Here is a 23,603-nt window from a genome sequence, read left to right on the forward strand (position 1 = left end):
AAAACTTTCCTGGTGTCAGGCAGGGTTACTATTGAGCCGCCAAAGGCCGCTGACATGGCTCATGTAACGACTACTTACCACTTAGTAATCGGGACCAACAGCTTAACGTGCTTTCCGAAGCACGGATCATCTTACTTTCGGACAATAAAATGATCAGCCTGTAATGTCCTATAACCAAACCGGGATTCGAACCACTGGACCACAGAGGCCGTATACTAACACCCTGTATAGTCATGAAAGTGCCTCCTAGACGCTGTATAACCATCTGGAAAAGATGTATGAGGTGTGAGGATGATAATCAGCAAAAAAGAGTTTGTTTTAGCTCTATGAAAGTTTGTCTCAGGGGCGACGACTCATGATCTCAGTAATCACTGATCTCGATCCGGTATTTTTGTGTTATTTATGAAGCAAGTATTTCTAGTACGAAGCGCCGCGCCGTTCTATTCTTAAATGATAATTTAGTATACCTACATACACTGTACTTAGGTATATGACTTTCGATTGATTGATAAAACGGTCCCATATTTAATCAAATTATACTTAGGTATGCATGAAGAATTCTGATAAGATTCTTCGTAAGTAGGGGGCCTCCTTTAGATTATATCTATTTTGTGGATGGATATCAATATTTTGAGGCAGTCTATTATATTTCGCTGGTACCTACTTAGTTTTAATAGAATAGGTACTATACTACCTCATCGTACCTTATTTTATCAGCTGACTACTTTATGAAAAACAAATAATTTCCCAATGCATAACGGTGACACAGTTTTTGTTTACACGCGGAAGTGGTGGGACTTGGCCCATTTTCAGACGATCATACGATGTTTATTTACAAATCGCAACGTTTTCAGCGGATCGTGGAGGTGTGGCCAACTCCGTCACCTCGCGCCATCATTGCACGTTCACTCTACGTCGTTTACGTCGTGCAAACATGTTTTGATGCTGCTATAAAACTAGTTACAGACTTATCTAGCGCTCAGTAATATTTCTACCCGTGCGCAAAACGTGACTATTTATAAAAACTTTTTATAGACCAAGGAAGTGACTTTTGAAAGTGATAGTGCAAGAATACGAGCGTACACTCGGACTCTATTATCGTTTGTTTTGTTTTGCTCAAGTTGGTAGCACTGATCGCGCGATTTGACGTCATCCGTCATTGATTTATTTATATTTTTCTGATTAGTTTGCCAAGGTTTTTAACGCCAAAGATACAGTAGTTGCAGCAGTGTTTCGCCGCGGACTCTTTGCCAGTGATAGCTAGAAAATCCAGACAGTTCTACGCGTGCACTGTGAGATAAAATACGAAAACAGTGGCCTACGTGACTTCAGTGTTTGTTTTTTGAATTTTACGTGTTTGTGAAGGCAAAACCAGTTTGCGAGGGCTTCTGTCTCTATTACGTTGTACACGGAATATAACAACATACTTTACATGTTTAAAAAGTGACGATAAAGTGGTGAAAATGTCTTCTTTGGGTGGTCAGTGGAGGGTTATCAGGCATTACTTGTCTCTGAGCAATCTGAATGCAGAAGTTGAGAAACTGGTTCAGAAGATCAAGCCAGCTTCTCCCGAGCAATGGGAGAGTGAGTACATTCAACTATCTGTCTGCCTATTCATAAACAAATTATCTTTTCATTACCTTCGCATGGTAGGTATGTTCTTCACAAATAGCTTTGGCCAATCAGACATAATCTCCAATTTAAGTCAATAAACTGGAAGTAGGTTGGACATGGTTGTCTCTAATCAAATAAGGAGATAACATTCTAAAAATAGCATTTGTAGAATATATGTATAAACAGAAAGAATCTGTAGCTATAGCATAGTTGTTTTTTAATTTAATGACAATTATTTAAGTACCTTTAGGTATACTGGTTTTTCTATATAGGGTTGGCAAAAACAAACTAAGCTGTAATTATTTGACAGCCGACTTTACCATGGGTTATTATTTACTTTTGTACTAGTTGTAAAGTCACTTTTGTCTTTAAACTAAATATTTATAATCTTTCTGATGTTCACAAGGCTGGGTTATCACACGGTTTTTAGGATAGGATATGTGCCCGGTTAATAGCAATAGGCTTGCTACTTATTACATGGAACTTAAATAGAGTTGGCTAGGAGTGGATGTATTATACTATACACCCCTGCCTACCCCTTCGGGGATACAGGCGTGATGCTAGGTATGTGTTTTGAGGACCATAAATTAATATTCAATATTTATAAAAATAAACTTTGATTATAATCTCATTCTTGATGCAAGTTATTGTCTAAATATTTATTGTCTGATAATTATTATGCATTGAAATCTATTTGTATTATTTAATGTTATCATATCTGAAATTTATTGATGATTATGGGTGTTAAAGAAGCAATTAACAAGGTTTGTTAATCCAGTACATACATATTATACATACATAAGATCGCGCCTATTTCCCATTGGGGTAGGCAGAGAACACAGTTATCCACTTACTACGATCCTGACACAACACTTTTGCTCCTTCCACTCTCTTCACTTCTTCCACACTCATCCAAGACTTTATGCATGCTCGCCGGTATAGAGTACTCTTGAACTGACCTTTAAAACTTCCTGAATCCTTCAGTACCTTCCTCCAGTACTTCTTCTTTTTATCGTATGGGTTGTAACATGGAATACCAACCTCATCAATCCTGGTGTCAGGGATATTACTGAGCCGCCAAAGGCCCCTGACATGGCTCATGTAAAGACTACATACTTACATCAGTAAGTAGTAACTGGAACCAATGGCTTAATGCGTCTTCTGAAACACGAAATTTTTGCCAGCCAACCTCCAGTACTTTTATAATTGTTTATAAATACCTACGTCTTTTTACTTTATGTAGAATCTAATCTAGCCTACAAGATCCCACTGCTGGGCCTCCCCTAGGCCTCCCCTTCCTCTAGATAGAATTTAAAAAAGCTTTGAGTTGTTTATTGTATTTATAGGATTTGTTCAGAACATTTTATTAAATATTAATGTCACTTATTAAACTCTATATTATTTTTGGAAAAGTAGGTACAAAATTTTAACACATCAAAGAAAGAAAAGCCTGAAAAAAAATGTATTGATGAATTGATGTTGTGTTCATTAAACAAACTTGATACTTAGCTAGAGTTATGCATATGAATTGATACCATAACAAACATGAAATTGAGCACACACCTATGTAAAGATATCTTTATTTGATTTAATTTTAACATAATATTTTCATAATGAAGTAGGTAGTTGCTATATTTTACATCTTCCATCCCAGAAGAGATTGCTACTTAGCAATAAGACCACCTATTGTACCTCTTCTCTTTCTCTTTTGTTAGTAACATTCTATTTTCTGTGTGTGCAATAAAATACGTGGTATATTATGGTATTATAACTATAGGTAAGTTTTTAAATAACATGATAACATAAGATAACCAATATTTAGAGGAGCTCGGTGGCGCAGCGGTAAACGCGCTCGGTCTGCGATTGTTGAAGTTAAGCAACTTTCGCAAAGGCCGGTCATAGGTCATATAGTAACTTGAATAAAGAATTTAAATAAAATAAATAAATAGGATGGGTGACCACAAAAAAAAGTTTTCATCTTGAGCTCCTCCGTGCTTCGGAAGGCACGTTAAGCCGTTGGTCCCGGCTGCATTCGCAGTCGTTAATAACCAACAATGTAATAACCAACAACGCACTGGGCCCGCGTGGTGGTTTAAGGCCCGATCTCCCTATCCATCCATAGGGAAGGCCCGTGCCCCTGCAGTGGGGACGTTAATGGGCTGGTGATGATGATTATCTTAATTTCCTTTCAGATCTAATCCGGAGATTTGAGAAAGCAATTTCAATAAGATTATCGCAGGAAGTAAAAGAAATAGACGCAGCAAAGGAAGGAATTAAAACCAGCAGATTGGAAGCAACAACTGTTGAAGCAGACTCAAAAACGAAAGACCTACAGAAAACTGATAAGGCCGATGAAAAGAACCAAGAGGGTTTGACGATGGGCTCGGAGGCTAAAGAGATCACCATCGAAGGGTTTCTGCAAGGTTTGAAGCTGAAAAAAGACCTGCATTTTGGGAAAATCTCGGAACAAAGTTGGAAATCGAATAAACCTATTATAACTAAGGTAAGATAAAAAGCCGTGGGCAAAAGCTAGTATTATTATTAAGTATTATTAGTAAATTACATAATGCCGTCAACCCGTTCACGTATTTGGGCTAGTAGCCAACGTAATTATGTGAATTTTGTAAGTTTTCTGATTTTGCGTAATAACTTTATGTACCAATCGTCTAGCCAATGGTCAATTGTATTTGATGGGTTGAACGGCCTCCGTGGTCTAGTGCTTGAGCGTTGGGTTCGTGATCCGGAGTTCCCGGGTTCGAATCCCAGTGGGGCCATTATAACCCGAGTGTCCGAAAGTAAGTTGACTCGTGCTTCGGAACTATTCGGCACGTTAAGCCGTTGGTCCTGGTTACTAGTTACTGAAGTATGTACGTAAACGTTACATGGGGCCTTTGGCGGCTCAATATCTCTGGCAACAAGATTGCTGACGCTGGTAATCTACCTCATAACCTACACGATAGAAGAATTGATAGGTACACTTCTGCCTACCCCTTTGAGGATACAGGCGTGATGCCATGTTCAATCATCATTAATTTAAGTGCCACGCTCTTGTCGATGTAGCATTCTCTATGCTACTTTTTTAGGGAAAAATAAACGATATATTACTTACTTGATAGTAATGGAAATTCTTAATTCAAACAAGAGATGTATGCTCATCACGCATGACATGTAGCACAAAAAAAAAATAACCGATAAAAAAGTTCAAATAAGATAACGGCTGGGGACATGGAGGAAATCACTTTGCGAGAATGTCCTTTCTTTGGCAAGGACACCACCTGATTGTCCGAAGACGTAAGATGATTCCGTGCTTCCGGCTCATCATCATCATTTCCCTAGCATTATCCCGATTTTTCACAGCGTCCGCTTACCTAACCTGAAGATTTGACAGGTCCGATTTTTTACAGAAGCGACTGCCTGTCTGACCTAACCCGCGATGGTAAAACCAGCCCAGTACAGGTTAGGTCACATGCCTCCGAAAATGCATTTCTCGGGGATGTGGGTTTCCTCACGATGTTTTCCTTCACCGCTGAGCACGTGATAATCATTTATGATCCAAACATGAATTCGAAAATATTCGACAATCATTGGTTTAGGCCTGTGCTGGATTCGAACCTGCGACCTCAAAGTGAGAGGCAAGCGTTCTACCAACTGGGCTACCACGGCTCCGTTGGTTCCGGCTATTAGCCGTAAAACAGCTCCACCAACCCGCAGTGGAGCAGCGTGGCGGAGTATGCTCCATACCCCCTAAGGTTGATTGAGGAGAGGCAGTGGGATATTATGTAAGAGTTGTAACAATTACCATCTGATTGCATACAGCTGTCGAGTTAACATGCAACTCTAAGATAACATACGAGTGATAACATTGTTTACATAGATACCTACATCTGCGCATTTACCGAGCTTGTGACGTTGATGGTATCATTATCACAATTTTATCAGCTGTTTTTCTCAAACTACTGTTTCATCGGCAGTAACTAATATAGGATGAAACACGCAATAGAAGGAGGTTGGAAGGGCCCAGTGAGTGCGAAAGGCGTAAATAGTTCATACTTCAACTTTGCACTTTTCGTCCGCAAACTTTACGACGCACGGATCTCCGCGATACTATATTAAAAGGTCGTCTTGTGCATTATAATCTGCAGGGCAAAAAAAAAAAACAAATAACAACTATATATAATTCAAGGAATAAGAATAAGAATATAATAAATTTATGGCCAGTAACAATTTACATTTTTACTATAAGAACTAGGTAATTATGAATATTACGAATTCAGTCGTTTTCTCTTCCTGGGATAATGAATAGAGATCCCTTGTTATCACAAGAGCTCTAAAAACCTTAGTATGATCGGCTATTTACCAAAAAAATACTACGTATATATTATGCAGTATCTTACGAAAAGTAATGATAAAATTGCAGCATATCACATAAAATATACATTGCCGGTAAAGTGGCTATGGAATTTGAGAAGCAGTAGAGCTATCGTAGATATCTGTTTGCAGGAGTAGTAGTAAAAGAGAGTGGGGTTGAACCGGCGACAGCGGTTTTCATACAAAATGCGCGTTAGGCCTTTTCCAACATCTTTCTTCTATTCCTTGGGGTGTACAGTCATGAGCAATATAATGTACCAACTGTAGGACTCTGTCGCACTAACATATTTGACATTTAGTGAGACTTACAGTTAAATTTGTCAAAAAAGTTAATGTGACATGGTACCAAAGTGTATACATATTAATGCTCGTGACCGGACGTCAGTTACACCGTGTTAGTGACACCGTACCGATTACTAAAGGGGATGATTCAGACCATGATTCTGAGTTAATATCAAGTGGAATTAATTTTTATTATTTTCAGTTCCATACTTTTGCGAAGGAAAATTCCACTTGATAACTACTCAGAATCATGGTCTGAATCAACCCTCAAAGTTTTCGTGACGATGTCACTAACACCCTGTATACATATAGATATGACGTTAAGGAAACGTCAAAATGGACTTTCATTTGTTTGGCAGCAACTCGTAAAAAAAGTCATTGAAAAGAAAATCATTAGTTGGCTTTTCGCCTTACAGTTCATAAGTGGTCGTATGTCTTGGCGTAATAATTATGTGCGTCATTAGCCAACACATCATCATATTCCCGATATATTTTACAACAGTTGCAGTAGCCGTAGCATGGTGCTCGTATATCGCTTGCACGCGATAAAAAGTCAATAGAATTGCTTTCTTTATCGCATGGTAATAGAGTTAAAAAGAAAAAAAAAGAAGCGTACCCAATTATTAGATAACAATACAAAGGAGTATTTAAATAACCTACATACTTAATAATCATTATAATTAATTCAGAAACGGATTCAGCTCAGTAAATGTAGCCTAGCTGTAGCTAAACTATGACGATGATTTTCAGTTACAGCTGTAAAAAAATAGGCTCTTAACTAACTGTTATGTTAGTTAAGAGCAACAGCACGCTTGTATCCCTGAAGGGGTAGGCAGTGGTGTATAGTATAAACACACATATCCTACTCCTCGCCAGCCTCTTGTAACAGGGAGCCTATTGTCATTAAACGGGCACTTCGCAACAACGTGATATCTCTTACGTCTATGCACGTCATTTTGTAGTCACACATAGTGAACGAGTGCCCTCTACACCGGTTCCCAGGTGGCATAGCGGAGCTACATTGTGTGACGGATGCAGCAGAGACTTGGTTAGGGGAGCTTAAGCTGGATATATGATCCACGCAAGATATTTTATTTTTGTCTGTCATACGTAATAATAATAATTTTGTAGTTAATATTATATTTAACTGAATAAAATCGACACAAAAAATATCAATACTCACATAGACAAAACCAGACTATTAATATCGTTGGCTCGTTTATCGCGTGTCAGGTGTCGTGTAGGCATGTTACAGATTTGAATTTTGCATCGAGAAAAGTCGTGACTATCACGCTGTGAGATCACCGGCTAATCGCATCCGTCTGGCCGCGACAATTGCTTACGTACAGTCATGAGCAATATAATGTACCCACTTTAGGACTCTGTCGCACTAACATATTTGAAATTTAGTGAGACTTACAGTTCAATTTGTCAAAAAAGTTAATGTGACATAGTACCAAGGTGTATACATATTAATGCTCGTGACCGTACAGAGCTATTCCTATTTGTGATCAATTTGATGCAGACAGTTGCTAGCGTGTTAGATAGAGAAAGAACAAATTAGAAGTTTCAACGAAGGCAACGATAGACACCGCCATCTATATTTATTTTTGGGAACGTAGCCTGGAAAATCTCTCATTATTAAGTAAGCAAGTAGGTTTTTAATTCACATTTCAGCTTTGTAGGTACCTACTTGAACTTTACATACTTAACAAATTTTAATATTTATAAATAGAATTACAAATAGGTAATTAAGCGTTGTAAGTTGATAATTATATAATTATTATTCAACACTAAAAAACAAATAGTGTGCCTTCCGAGCTACACAAAAAATAATACAAAATATATTTCAACTTGGGGGGTTAAAAAGGCCACATCGAAGCAATAGGCTAGTTTCCAACTAGTCAAATCAGTCAGGACACCAGTCAGGGTTACTATTGAACCGCCAAAGGCCCCCGACATGGCCTTTTTTTTATCGTTGGGAAATGCGTTACACATACCACGCCGCCCGGGGGGCGACGTGGTTATGTGGGACTCCCCGGGTGTCGCCACCCGGTATACCCACTAAAACCCAACGGTGTTCCTCCTTGCCGCCGTGTGGCGGGGACACGGGAACGTAATTGCACACAACCGCGTCCCCGCCAGCCCCTGACATGGCTCATGTAACGACTACTAACTTACATCAGTAAGTAGTAACCGGGACCAACGGCTTAACGTGCCTTCCGAAGCACGGATCATCTTTCGGACAATCAGGTGATCAGCCTTATAACGTCCCTTTCTAATGACCGTTTCTTTTTTCTATTTCAGACATCAATCCATTCGCGAACAGCGTATGTGATATCCGCAATAGTGACCGCGGAGACAGCGGAATGTCTACTCAAGAGGACTGAACATCTGATAGACCACCTGCAACAGTATCCAGAGGCGAGGGATTATGCTATTAAGGTAAGATAAGATTAGGAGCTCGGTGGCGGTCATCTCGAGCTCCTCCGTGCTTCGGAAGGCACGATAAGCTGTTGGTCCCGGCTGCATTAACAGTCGTTAGTAACCACCAATCCGCACTGGGCCCCGCGTGGTGGTTTAAGGCCCGATCTCCCTATCCATCCATAGGGAAGGCCCGTGCCCCAGCAGTGGGGACGTTAATGGGCTGATGATGTGTGTAAGATAAGATTTATCTTATAAGATATTTATTGCATTCCTGAAGTTTTACAGAGGTCTTAAAAGTAGAGGAAAGTACAAACAGGAACCCAGTAAGGGCACTACAACAACTTAAAATTATCATCACCAACAATTTAAGAGCCACAATTTAATCAATCAATAATTAAATCAATCAAATCAATAATTAAAAAATAATAAAAAAAATATAATAAAATAAAAAAAATAATTAAAAATCGAAAATAATAAAAAAAATTAATTTATTATTATTTATTTATTTTTTTATTAATTATTTTTTTTTATTATGTTTAATTTAATCAATTTATTTATTTATTTGTACTTAGTTAAGAGACTTTTTGTAATTATTTCTTTTTATTTTGGTGCAATAAAGTGTATTTGTATTGTATTGTAATTTAAGAGCCACGCTCTTGTCGGTGCAGCATTTCCCATGCTACTTTTTTAGGAAAAAATAGGGCAGTGGTTTCCCTCTTGCCTTCCGCCCCGAACTTAAAACTATACACAATGAAAAACAGAAGACCAAGAATAAAAATAATAAAGATAATTACATACATAACATACATAAACAGCCTATATACGTCCAACTGCTGGGCACAGGCCTCTCCTCAATCAACCGGAGGAGGTATGGAGCATACTCCACCACGCTGCTCCAATGCGGGTTGGTGAAGATAATGTTAAAAAATAAAAATAAAAGATACGTACATTTACAATAATCAGTATCTCAAAGATTCGTTAAAAAACTCATGCAGCGTTATAATGCTTTTTTTCTACTGCTTATGTTTTTTTGGTACTGTTCTGATTGTCACATACTAGCACACAACGGTGCTAATTCTTGTACACGCCATCTAATTTTATTTCAAGTTATATCTGTCATTTTCTTATCCGCCGAAAAGGAAAGGGACGGGTAATCGACAGCCATGAAGTTTATAGAACACACGTCAATTTTAGGCTGGTATTTTAAAAAACCCTCCCAAAATTTTATATTGGCCAATAACCCGACAGAATTAAGTTGACAGCACACGTCAAGCGGGACATCCAAAGTGACTTGTGATATTATTAAGTGTATATTCGAGTTTGAGCCTTGTTCGATTGCAGGAAGGCGCAGTCCGAGCTCTCCTCAGGGTACAACGAAGGCTAAAAGATGAAACGCCGATCACTAAAGAAGTCGGAGGCATTGTTAATGAGGTAAGCTTTTTAGATTGTTGCCATAGCAAATAATATACGTATATATTTTTTATAATTTAGAGGGCAAACAAGCAAACGGGTCGCCTTGTGGTAGTTTTGATTTGTACGAAGTGAACACACGGTCGCAATAAAACATTTCTATTTCTAAGCAATTGGGTATCCTAGGTGAAAGATAAATTATGAAATTCTGAGTAGGTACTAAATAAAGAGACTACGTTACAACTGATACATTGATAGATAGATAGATCGTTTATTTGCATGAACACAGTACAATGGTCTTAATAAGTAATAATTATGTATGTCCTTAGTGTATTCTGCTGCTTGCAGGCGTGCAAATATTAATTTACAATAAAAAGTATAATACAAATTTAGCTTGAAACAATTTTATTGGCAATTGACTCTCTACAACTGACGAAAATCATTTTCTTTATTCTATTTCACGTTTTACACGTTCTTCTATGACGTCACAGTGTGCTTTTTCATACACGTTCCATAGTAATTTCGTGTTTTGACGTTTAGGAAGTAAAAAGTAACTGATTTGACTAGTTGGAAATTAGCCTATTACTGTCGCCCATCTGACACCCCGGGGGTCACAAGTACGTTACCAGCCTTTCATGACCTCTCATCTCATGAGAGCATGTTTTTTAAAGGATACTGAAGGAAGAATACTGCGTATAGAACGGTGACTCTCCGCTCCGCACCTTTTCGTATAGGGCGCGGGGCTAGATTTACCTCACCCCCTCTGGGTCAAAATGGCTTGGCCTACTTTATTTTTATTCTAAATGGCCGTGAATCATCCAAGTTTATTTATGTCGAACTCTTGGTAGTGATTGCGTGGGAGAAATTGCTTTATAGCCATACCACCGCCTATTTATAGAATAGAAATAATTTATTTTAGATATAAGTATTGGTACACAGTAGCAGTGAACATAGTAATCATCACAAACTTATTTCTAAAAAGGTACGTCAGCTCAGCAATATGTTGTGACACTCCGACATTGAGGAAGTGCCACAACGCTGATTTTCAGCTGTGCCCCAAAAAAATACAAAAAAATAATTTAAACTATATTCATGTGTGTATCTTTCTTATGTGTCTCTTATTATGCAATAAAATATATTTCATTTGATTTAGGAAAAATAAACCTTTTTTCCCCTCAGGCGTTAGCCCTAATGGGCTACACAGGCCCCACAAAAGGCCCAGGCCCCAACATCCTGTCTATCGACGGCGGTGGTATCCGGGGCATCATCGCAATTGAAGTCCTGAGACACCTGGAGAGGCTCACCGGTCGTCGAGTACAGGATATGTTCGATTATATCATAGGGGTCAGCACTGGGGCCATTATTGCCGCTGTTATTGGTGAGTATATGTGAACGAGGCTTTAAATTTAGTGGATTTTTGTGGGGCCAGGCAGGTTAAAAAGGCCACAACGAAGCAATGCATGTAAAAAGGCTCCATATATACGCCTGTCTCCTAGCCTAGTATGTTAGCACATAACGTCTATTTTCTTTGTATGTTTTTTTCTATGTTCTACTGCGTCCAAATATATAAATAAATAAAAAGGCCATAAAGAAGCAATTATATTCATCAAAAAAGCAATATAGCAATTTGACATTTGCGCATATAAAAGTAAGTGCACAATGTCAACAAATGTGAAATAGCAATATTTACTTATGTCCATTGAACTTTTATGGGGCCTGTTTAGTTGTAGTCGGTCAGAGACCATTTATGGGGCCTGTGCTGTAATTTAGGCCCCACAAAAGGCCGAAATATTCTATCTGCCATCAAAGATGCGTCATAAGAAAAGTAAAAATTAACATCTTACTAATTTTTACTTGAATTGGAATTAGTTTGTCTATTGTGAGGTTTTGTTGACAAAAATCACATTCAAAATGGCGCCTTCTATGTACCTTCCGGAATACAGGGGTGATGTTATGTAAATTTTGTCACAGGTAGCGGTGTAGGGAACCTGGAAACTGCGAACCAGATGTATCACACGCTATCAAAGAAAATGTTCGGAAATACGTCGGTGATTGGCGGTAAGTTTTTTATAAAAACTAGAAGCTCAAATGTAGGCGGCAGCACTGTTGAGTGTTCCTAAATTTTAACAGTTCTCAGTTGACTGCCTCTGTGGTCCAGTGGTTTGAGCGTTGTGCTCACGATACGGAGGGACCTCTGGATCCAAATCCCGGGTTCAAATCCCGGTGGGGACATATCATATCACAAAAAATACTCATTATTTCAACGGCCCCCGTGCTCCAGTGGTTGAACGTTGGACTCACGATCCGGAGGTCCCGGGTTCGAATCCCGGTGGGTACATAACACAAAAATCACTTTGTGATCCCTAGTTTGGTTAGGACATTACAGGCTGATCAAAAGCAAGATGATCCGGAAGGCACGTTAAGCTGTTGGTCCCGGTCACATTCTTAGGCCCTTTGCGATTGCATATGTTTTGTTAACCGACTTCAAAAAAGGAGGTTATAATAAGATTTGTTAATATTTCAGGCACATCTCGCCTAGTATGGACTCACTCGTACTACGACACGGAGGCTTGGGAGAAACTGTTGCAAGAGAACCTTCAGGACTGCACTCTCACTGAATGCAACAGGCGTAATACACCTAAAGTAAGTGTGTAATGTGGTGACTACACCACGACTGCACAAACCACTGGCTTAAAGCCTTCCTGGGTTCGTTTCCCGTTGTATACATCATCCCTAGTTTGGTAAGACATTGCTGATCACCCGATTATTCGAAAGTAAGATGATCCGTCCTTCGGAAGGCACGAGTAGACGTTGGTCAAATCAAATCAAATATACTTTATTGCACAGAACTAAAATTTCAACAATCAGACATAACACATGAATACAGTACAATTTGGGCGGCCTTATTGCTCTAGAGCAATTTCTTCCAGGCAACCAACAAAAGGAGACAAACATTTACAACTTGGTCCCGGTTATTACTTACTTTTCAGAATTTTATACTTTATTTATAGGGCAACATATATTATACTGCTTAGCTCTGGCCCTCTAATTTTGGATTGTGATCATTAACTCTTCACTGTATCTGATATATAAGCATCGTTATAATTTCTTTGTGAAGTGCTACTAATAAACTGGATATTCCTGTTAGTGTTACTATTTTTGTCGTTATTACTAATCATCCCACTACTCTGCCAGCACGTCGGGACTCCATCCCCACCCATTGTTATACTTCTTCTTCTATCGTGTGGGTTGTGAGGTGGATTACCAACCCCATCAACTCTGGTGTCAGGGTTACTATTGAGCCCCCAAAGGCCCCTGACATGGCTCATGTAACGATTACTCACATCAGTAAATAGTAACCGGGACCAACGGCTTAACGTGCCTTCCGAAGCACGGATCATCTTACTTTCGGACAATCAAATGATCAGCCAGTAATGTCCTATAACCAAACTAGGGATCACAAAGTGTGTCCCCACCGGGTTTTGAACCCGGGACCTCCGGATCGTGGGCCCAACGCTCAAACCACTGTACCACGGAGGCCGTTATCGTTATACTATCTAATAATAACCAACACTTCCGACTTCTCACCAACAGATGGCGCTAGTATCCTGCGTAGTGAACACAGGCTCTCGTCTCACACCATTCTTGTTCCGCTCCTATGAGAATGGGTTCAGAGTCCGCTCCGTGTTCCCCGGCACGTCGCGGGCGCGCGTGTGGCACGCCGTAAGGGCGTCGGCCGCGGCGCCGACTTACTTCAACGAGTTCAGATTGCACGGATTGTTGCATCAGGTTAGTATAGTACAGCTATTCGCCGGTAGATGGCGCAATTCGAGTGGTAACTCTTTTCAAGGTTAGATGGCGCTGTTGCGAATACACAATGTTCAAAAGCCGGCCGCCATTAGCAAAGTTAACCTAGATAAAGTTAGTCATAATCAATATTATGTACCCACTTTAGAACCCTGTCGCACTATCATATTTGACATTTAATGAGACTTACGGTTTAATTTGTCAAAAAAGTTAATGTGACATGGTCTCAAAGTCTATACATTTTAATACTTGTGACCGTACACAGACAATTTTTCACTGTAGCTCGAAAAGTGTAAAAATTTACTCCATTGCGATCTTTTCTTACATCAAAATTATTAACCGAAATAATTTGCCAACAGGACGGCGGCATAATGGTGAACAACCCGACAGGCGTCGGTCTCCACGAGGCGAAACTACTATTCGGCGCGGACACACTCAAGAACGGAACAATAATCTCCGTAGGCACAGGACAAGCTTTAAACAAACACCTGGACTACCAGCTGTTGAGCAAGGGGCTAAGTAAAGACACGTCAGGGACAAGTTGGAAGGACAAATTCAATAAGATCTTGGATTCGGCTACTGATACCGAAGGTTGGTGTAAATATATAACTTTTTTATTGCTTTTTTTGTTTTGTTTTCCCCAAAGGACAAGGCAAAGGGAACTATACCCATACAGCCAACAGAAATGCATTCGGAGGTATGTGACGCAACCTGTATTGGGCTGGTTTTCCCTTTGCGGTTTGGAGGGTCAGACAAGCAGTCGCTTCTGTAAAAAACCAGACTTGTCAAATCTTCAGGTTAGGTAAGTGGACCCTGTGAAAAACAGGATAATGCTAGGAAAAAAAAATACTTATGCGTAGTAATTAGGTTACACATTTTTCAAGCCCGTTTCAGGTATGTTTTAAGTTCCTATTTTCGTATCTGACCTTGCTAATAAAATATCCTTTGTTTCAGGCGTGCATCTAGTTCTAAACGACCTTCTTCCACCGGGAACATACTTCCGATTCAACCCGCCTTTAATGCAAGAATGTGCAATGGACGAAATCAACCCGGAAAAACTGGCCAACTTAGTCACAGACACAAACGCTTACATACGAAGAAACCAACACAAATTCGAACAAGCCGCCGCTATGCTGATCAGGAAACGAACCATTACCCAGAGAATAATGGACTACGTACATTACCAGAGCCAAATTACAGGTGTAATACAAAATAACTGACGTTTAAGGAAACAGCAAGATTACACTTGCTGAATTTTCCATGAAATGAACGGTTCGAATACACTCCATAAATGTTTGCAATAAAACGAAAGCTCCCGTTGTAGTTTTTAAAAAGTTTGTGTCAAAATGGCGGCTAATCTAAAGAGCTGAATCGTTTTAAATGGTTTTATAGGTTAGAGTGAAAGTCAGTGTTAACTTAAAGTTTTTGTAGAAAGTTGTAGATGTTTATAGAATTATAGATGATAAAATGTTATCTATAAGTCTAGTATTGTCGTGATCGTAAGTGCAATAAGAAAATAAAGCAAAAACGCGGCAAAGTATGCTCAAAAATTCAAAATGGCGTGTTGACGTCAATTTTCGCGATTCATTTTGGCGCCTACAGTTTACAAAAGTTTTTTTTTAACACTTTGCTTATTTGTACTTTTACACCAATACTTTTTTATAAAGAAACTTTTGTACATTTGTTACAAATAAAAAAATCGTAAAATTATCGAATATTTGCAATAAATTTCGTTTATTATATTATAGACTTAGGGCAAGTGAATATTTGTTTAAATAGTATATAAATATATTATTGAACATTGACGTTTTTTAATGTTGTTAGAGAAACATTTCATTGCATTTTTGTAATTTTAATCAATCGTTGTACCTTAGTAGTTAGTAAAGAATACATATTAGAAATAGCAATACTTACTTGGAAACCTCGAGGTGCAGTCAGTGATGAAATGCAACTAAAAATACCTACTTAAAACTCCACTATCTTTTTTCTTAAATTGCTTGAATAGTTCAAGTATTTAAGGTCTTTTCACATTGACACTGTGATGTTTACTTTATTATTTTCATTTATGTAATAGTATATTGTATTTAGATTTAATGAGTAGTTATGTATGTATAAGGGTGAGATAAATTGATCTATAAAAGCGTTATTACCGAATCTAAAGATTTGTAGAAGAAATATTGACACGTTTTTAATACTGATTGCATCTTTAAAAGTTGTAATGTAATATTATTAAGAATTAAATATGACTATACCTGTAGATAATGTGTTTATAAATTCACTGTATTCTAGTCAACATAGAAACATATTAAATATGCTAATACAAACATTTTTTTTGTAAAAAAAACCAGATATAAAAATTTAAAGTAATATTTTTTTTGTCTATGACGTTGGCAGAATCATCGTTTTAAACGTTTTGGCCATAAAAACAATAGCTTTTTTTCATAAAAAAGTTTTATCACGGAACATTACGAGAGGCTGTATGATTTTGAACCTTAGCCTTTTCATAAATGGACGAGTATTGTAAGATTTAAAAACATATTTTATTTTTTTACAAATAGGTATGTTTGGGCTTTTCGGCGGGAAACGGGAACGGGACAGTTGCTTTCTTCATTGAGTAATCTAAATAATTAATACGAAGTGGTGTTTTGTGGTTAATGATCGCATTAAGTTAGTCGGAAGACATTCGCGAGTGTTATTATATTGGAGTATTCAATAAACAAAGTGTATCTGCCTATTTTCGCTTCGTGTTGGGAAGCCGCTTCATAACTCAAAAGTTTATGCGGACTTTTGAGTTAATTCGTTTGGGGTTCGGAGTAGGAGTCTACTCCGAGGGTGGGGGCTTAGGTTTCATCATCATCACCTTTCATCATTTCATTAATCATCAAGAAAAAAAATACGTCAGACATGGCTGTATGGGCATAGTTCCCTTTGCCTTACCCTTCGGGGAAAACCAAAACAAAAAAAAAAAAAATAGGTATGTTTGTTTCGTTAAATATATTTAGATTAAATCGATGGCTGTCAGAATAATAGAGTGTTTCTCGCACAAAGCTGTAGTTATACTCTTTCTATCCATGCTGTCAAATTAATCAAGCTATTTAACGAAGTATAGCCATTTCGTCATTAAATTCTTAATAGTTTATAGCCTATTTTAGAGTAGGTATAGAAAAAACTTGTGGAGTAGCTAAGCATCACTTTCTAGTTCCATTTATATTATTATAGTCGCTATGTACGTCGCTGTACGTATAAATAGTTAGATTTTACAATTTTGTTAGCTATCCAAATGTGATATAATAAATGAATAATAACGTAGAAATATTTTTTTCTTTATTGCATCCAACAGACTATCCGAAAAGATCGGGGTCTAAAAAGGCCACATTGCAACAATTCATCAAAAAGCTATATTTCAAATTGACATTTGCGCATGCATACCTATGAAAAAAGTAAGAGCGCAATATCAACATTAGTCACCTTATAAAAAAAAGTAAAACCACGTTATAATGAAAACCACGTGATTTTCTCCAACAAAACCTCGATTTATTTCAGTTTATTTCAATCCGGGTAAAAATACGTGGGTTTCACTTATAGAGTGACGATATATGTTATAGAAATATTTTTTGGCGCTATATAACAGCCTCCGTGGTCTAGTGGTTAGAGCGTTAGGCTCACGATCTGGAGGTCCGGGTTCGATTCCCGATGGGGATATTGTCGATATCACTTTTTGAGACTGTCCTTTGGTAAGGACTTTTCAGGTTTGAATCACCTGATTGTCCGAAAAAGTAGATGATTCCGTGCTTCGGAGGGCACGTTAAGCCGTTGGTCTCGGCTATTAGCCGTAAAAACACCTCCACCAACCCGCATTGGAGCAGCGTGGTGGAGTATGCTCCATACCATACCCTCTCCGGTTGATTGAGGGGAGGCCTGTGCCCAGCAGTGGGACGTATATAGGCTGTTTATGTATTATGGCGCTATATAAAAAAAATCTTCGTTTAACCTTGAAAAATTCATTTTTTATGTTTGTTTTTGGTTATAAATGATGAACCTTTTATTACATCCAGGCACAATTACATCTTCCATCCATTGTTATTCTGATCAAAATGAAGAGAAGCGATATAGGTAGCAACATAATTATTTTTATATATAGGGTGTTAGTGACATCGTAACGAAAACTTTGAGGGGTGATTGAGGCCATGATTCTGAGATGATATCAAGTGGAATTTTCCGTCGCAAAAGTATGGAACTGAAAATAATTAAAAAAACACAAAAATTTTCATGAATATTCAGACTGAAAATTCCACTTGATATCAACTCAGAATCATGATCTGAACCATCCCCCTCAGTATTCGTTACGGTGTCATTAACAGCCATACCTACTTGTATGGCTACCGTATGTACTTGTGCGGGGTGTAAGTGACATCGTAACGAATACTGAGGGGGATGATTCAGCTGATTATTCTGAGTTAATATCAAGTGGAATTTTCCATCGCAAAAGTATAGAATGGAAAATAATTTAAAAAGACTAAAAAAAATCATGAATTTTGCGACGAAAAATTCCACCTGATATTAACTCAGAATCATGGTCCGAATCATCCCCCTGAGTATTCGTTACGATGTCACTAACACCCTGTATGCTTCTGCCATTACGTTATATTTTTGAATAATCATTTACGTTATAGATTGGGGGAGGCCTATGCCCAGCAGTGGGCGTTGTACGGCTGATGATGATAGATTAGATTAGATTTTATTTGTGGTAGCTTGTAATTGGCCTTTACTTACTACTAAGTGTAATATTGTGTGAATTAAGCTGTAAGCTCCACAAACAAAATAAAATAAAAATAAAATAAAATAAAAATAAAATAAAATTAATTAAGGGTACTTAAGTAGCCCATCTTGCGATGGATTTACCTCTGACTACCCCAATTGGGATATCGTGAGCTTGTATTAGGTTTTGCTTGTTTTGGTATTGAAAGGCCTAAAGGGCAGGGAACCTACATGACTTCAAGCACGCAAGTGGAATCACGGACAAGCGCCAGTCAAAACAAGACGCGCCGACGTAAGAGCGAGACAACATTCTAGAGTCGAAGATGGTCGAAGTGAGGGCCGTGTTACGGTACATTACGATACTTTCACTTACTTGGTTCGCGGTTATAGCGCGGTGGGTATATGTTGATACTATATTTGTATTATTAAATTTAAGGAGTAGGTGTATGTTATACTTATACTGGCACTTCGGGGAGTGTGCCCGCGAGCACACGAGCTCATTCCATCCCCTTTTATCTTCGGACTTCCAGACGTACGGCCGGGCTCCATCCTTATTTGGTGGATATCCCAACTATTCGCATAAGTGCTTCGCATCATCCTTCATTATGCGCACTGCTAGGAAGTGACATTCTTTGCCGTCTTCTGTATTTCAGAATGCATATAACCCGGATGCTTTCAATGCCAGAGTGAACAGGCACCTTCTGGGCGAGCTCGCTCCATCTTAGGCCTCGTCAATGCCTTCGGGCAAGTCTGGGGCCAAGAGCAAACCCATCAAAGGAAAAAAAAACTCAAGGTGCATTACAATGATCTTAACATTAGTCTGTGTGGAATCATAAAAAGTCCTCAGTATAATACGTTTAATATACCGATCGCTACATGTAGTCGCGCTCGTAAAACTACGGTAAACACCTTTTTGTTAGAAACCTCGCAATCGAAACGGAAACTTAGCTTTTCCAGGTAAAAAAATGTGATAATTTCTGGGCTTGAAATTAATTGAATGAAATCGAGGTTTTGTTTAAATAAGGCGCTTAAATGGTTTTCACTATAAGGCAACGTGTTATGGCTGACACCGGCAAAGCTATGCCGTGGTGCTTAGTATATTTTGTGAGCACTAAACGGCCAAGACATGTAGAAAATAACATCGGGCACTGGCATTCAGTGAAAGCTCCAAATGAAATGTAAAACAAATTATGGCTTAGTACCTGTCTCTGTAGTGGCTCTGGAAGACGAGTGATTTAGGCCACATCGTTACTTATCATAGGGTGAGATTGCAAACACATATAAATCTAATCAAAATAAGAAAAGTTTATAATTTTTGCGAGTATCAAGACTATTTACTCCACTAACATACAATTTTACGTATTTCCTAAAAAAATATACGTATATAAAATAATAATTTTCCAAGGACTTTAAGCCATTGTTTTACAAAATATTTTTATGTTTACTAATTAGGAACTGCGTAAGATTAGTCGAAGTCTGCGACAGGTTTGTTAAGTAGGTCTCGGGATCATTAACATTCTATACGGGCGTTCCACCGCCATTCAATTCAGTTTTGTAACCGTTCTATCGAAGAACGCACGTATGCAGTCTGTATAGTTATTAGTGCCAGTGCCCCCAATTTTAAGAGTAAAAAGTCGAAGAAAAAGTTATTTGAAGTTTATTTTAGCGGGAAAGTTTTGTTATTCGTGTGCATCGGAAATGGCGAAGTGTCTCAATTATTTTATTTTGATGGTTAGTGGTTAATATTGGTATTGGTGTATTGTGTAATTTTTGTTATGAAATGGGTGGTTTATGTGTGTTTGACGGTCCAAGGATGAGGCCTTGTGAGCTGCTTTCACCGTGACTAATTATCCGTGGAAATATTTACATAATTATTACCCACAGAAATCTGATGCATTCCAATCATTTTTATAAATATAAATCCGAATTTATCTTAATTTTTTGAGTAGTGAAACTTATTAAATAAAAAAAACTTTTTATATTGAAAAAATGTTTTTAAAAGTACAAAGAACTGTTTCGCGCCATCTATTGAAATTATTGACTTGAAGTAATTTTCTATAGTTCTACTACTCGATAAGAGATGGCGGTATAAATCTATGTGCCAGTATTTGCCAATACGTTTTTTATGAAATATGAATATTTGCGAATGTAGATATTTTAGGATAAATTATAAGTATTTTTTATTTTAGCTCGTCGTGGTCGTATGCGTGCTGATCACAGTAGAGTCGACGATACCACAACCGAGGGCACCCAACTTCCAGTATTTTGAAAGGTATTTTATTATATCATATACATATACTTTTTATGTCTCTCATCACCAAGAGAGGTCTCGGGTTCGATCCCCGGTCAAGTTAGTTTAGAAAACGCACTGCCGACGTGTTTCTCTAATAATCAGCAGTGGTGATTTTTTTTTGAATGAATGCTGAACTTACTCTTGTAGACAGATAGAAGCCCAGAAGATGTCAGTTCACTCTGGTTTTAAAAGTTGTCGGGTTATATGACTCTAAAATACAGATGTCGGCATGGAATTCCACCCTTTGGCAATACACATAAAAAGATGAGAAGCGCTTCGTGCGAAGCAATGGAATATCCACCAAGTAGGGATGGAATCCATTCGTACATTTGAAAGTCCCATGATAAAAAGGGGAAAGTTCCGTATTCCCTCCGATGGGTAAGCACTCCCCCCTACTACCCGTTTTGTGATGTAGGTATTTAAGCTTTTTTTTGGAGATGTCCTTAGAAAAGGTTTAATACGATCTACTCTAAACCGGCGTGCGTGTATGAAGCGATTGATGAATGTGGAGGAAGCAAGACAAGTGTGTCAGGATCGAAGCAAATGGAATTCTATAGTCTATGCTTACCCCGGTAGAAAATAGGCGTGAGTTTTATGTATGTATTTAATCTTTTCAATGTTGGCAATAGCAATAAAAAAATACTTGATACTTTCAGGCCAAAATACCGCTACCCCTACTACGATGAAAACGGCAAAGGCAAGCTTCTGTACGGCTATGGAGGACCAGAACTTTACCAGTATAAGTCGTACTCTCCTTTAGAGGGTATTCATTAGTTTTAACAGACTTTACTTAGGAGTGTGGCAGATTAGACCAAGGACTTAAGGACTGTTCCTTTTTCTAATAAATGTTCTTGTAATAGGTACATAAGTACCTACTTCTCATAAAAATAATCGACACTTACAATTTTTTGTTTATCGAAACAGTAGTTTCATTATTAAATTTTGAATTTGAATTTGGAACATTAATAATATTGTCATATTAATACCCACTGTAAAATTACACTTATTTTTGTCTATAATATTAGTATTTAATATTTTTGTTGATAATCCATAAGAAACAAACTTGTAATATGAATTGATTAGATTTTTGATGAGAATTACCTAAGTATATATTTTTTTATTCTTGTTATGTTTTTGACTCATGGCCTTACACATAAAACTAGGTTTATTAAGTTTATTTGTAAGGCCGTTTGATATCAAGCGGTTATATTTGTCCTGTGGAAATCAGTATAATTTCTATTATTTTAACTAAATTGAACTCCATTTACTTCGCAATCGATATAATGACGTAAATGTATGTTTTAAGTGAAAAAATATATTCTATATACTTTGGAAATGGAAAGTATGTACTTAATAATAAGAGTAGTCTTTATTAATTTGTCCAACTCGTGATTTCTAGTGATACGTATTTAGTTTTTTCCTAGAATTTGTATTTTTTTTTGTATATATATACATTAATAAAGTAGTGTAGTAATTCCGTTGTATTATCTGTTTTATTTCTTCCTTACTGTTCTATTCTATTCATGACAATCCTGTAATAAAATATAAACGCATTATTTTAAAACGTGTTTAGATGTTATTACTTGACTGAATTATCTCTGACTCCCTGTATTAAGATGAAGTCTAAAAAGAATGTCTTATTTTCTTACACAACCATTTTTAAAATATTTTTGACTAACAATGAGACAATCGCTACCTAGCTACCAAATTTTATTGCTGTGTAAATTGTGTAATAGTTGGTGGTTCGATTTTCCGGCAAGGTAACCAACTTAGCGTATCTCTATTTCTTATGTAAAAATACATCTATATTTCCTACAGGGTTAGATAGATTTACTACATATAACAAAGGGTCAACATACACATAACTCAGCATCACGCCTGTCTTCCCAAAGAGACAGGCAGAGGCGTATGGTATTATACACCCATTCCTTGCCAGCTATGTTTAAGTCCCATGTAATAGAGGGCGAGCCTATTGCCATTAACCAGGAGTCACGCACGATATTTAATTTTAAAAAAAACCACTTTCTCAATCTCTGTGATGTTATGACTAGACATCTCGAAACATCTACGAGAATAGACATCTCGACGAAACTTTTTCTAAAAGAGTTTATACAATAATAGGTAATAATACTCAGTAAATTATCAAGTATATTATTGACAATCATAGCTATACTTCTTCCGTATTTACTTTCTGCGATCGACATATATATTTTTCTCAAATAATCCGCGGAACGGACGAATCTATCCGTATGAACAGACAGGAAGAACAAATTAAAGCTAACTTCGTCTTAATAAAACATCACACACAACAGCAAAGGCCTTGGACCGTGTTAACTCATCAAACAAACCGTATTTATACAAACTACCTACCTATACACTTTACGTTAGAATACCTCACATCTGTAGCGCCAACTTACAAATGCTGGTGGCAGAAATATGAACCACTAAATATAGTGCGAATTTATAAACAAACTATTTATCGCCAGCGCCATTCACAGCCGCAAAAATAACGTGGTTTTAACTTACCGTGTTTACTATGGAAGTATAATCTACGAGATTATTTCCCGCTTTTAAAATCACTTCAAATCAGCCTCTTGCATAATACACAGCTTCCACGTTCAAAAATGAATTCGAAAATTATTAT

The 23,603-nt window shown here is 37.6% G+C and overlaps 2 protein-coding genes across 2 annotated transcripts; both read left to right on the plus strand.

Annotated features, from left to right (window-relative positions):
• Positions 1 to 977: 977 nt before the first annotated feature.
• Positions 978 to 17,221, plus strand: LOC126377532 (calcium-independent phospholipase A2-gamma-like). The gene is made up of 11 exons (XM_050025319.1): positions 978 to 1,584; positions 3,807 to 4,117; positions 8,572 to 8,709; positions 10,033 to 10,122; positions 11,281 to 11,479; positions 12,073 to 12,159; positions 12,626 to 12,744; positions 13,696 to 13,890; positions 14,268 to 14,499; positions 14,863 to 16,466; positions 16,883 to 17,221. The coding sequence occupies exons 1-10, from the start codon at positions 1,464 to 1,466 to the stop codon at positions 15,126 to 15,128; spliced, it is 1,758 nt and encodes a 585-aa protein (XP_049881276.1). The 5' UTR covers positions 978 to 1,463; the 3' UTR covers positions 15,129 to 16,466; positions 16,883 to 17,221.
• Positions 17,222 to 20,288: 3,067 nt separating this feature from the next.
• Positions 20,289 to 22,443, plus strand: LOC126377625 (uncharacterized). Its single transcript, XM_050025470.1, has 3 exons — positions 20,289 to 20,397; positions 20,856 to 20,938; positions 21,616 to 22,443. Exons 1-3 carry the CDS (start codon positions 20,365 to 20,367, stop codon positions 21,731 to 21,733), a joined length of 234 nt encoding a protein of 77 aa, XP_049881427.1. The 5' UTR covers positions 20,289 to 20,364; the 3' UTR covers positions 21,734 to 22,443.
• The last annotated feature ends 1,160 nt before the right edge of the window (positions 22,444 to 23,603 follow it).

Source organism: Pectinophora gossypiella, chromosome 23 (assembly GCF_024362695.1).
Source record: "Pectinophora gossypiella chromosome 23, ilPecGoss1.1, whole genome shotgun sequence".
Lineage (NCBI taxonomy): Eukaryota > Metazoa > Arthropoda > Insecta > Lepidoptera > Gelechiidae > Pectinophora > Pectinophora gossypiella.

Coding starts and splice junctions, on each gene's coding strand:
- LOC126377532 (XM_050025319.1), top strand. CDS start 1,464: ATGTCTTCTTTGGGTGGTCAGTGGAGGGTTATCAGGCATTACTTGTCT. Junction 1,585..3,806: donor TTCTCCCGAGCAATGGGAGA/GTGAGTACATTC, acceptor ATTTCCTTTCAG/ATCTAATCCGGAGATTTGAG. Junction 4,118..8,571: donor ATAAACCTATTATAACTAAG/GTAAGATAAAAA, acceptor TTTCTATTTCAG/ACATCAATCCATTCGCGAAC.
- LOC126377625 (XM_050025470.1), top strand. CDS start 20,365: ATGGCGAAGTGTCTCAATTATTTTATTTTGATG. Junction 20,398..20,855: donor TCAATTATTTTATTTTGATG/GTTAGTGGTTAA, acceptor TTTTTATTTTAG/CTCGTCGTGGTCGTATGCGT. Junction 20,939..21,615: donor AACTTCCAGTATTTTGAAAG/GTATTTTATTAT, acceptor TGATACTTTCAG/GCCAAAATACCGCTACCCCT.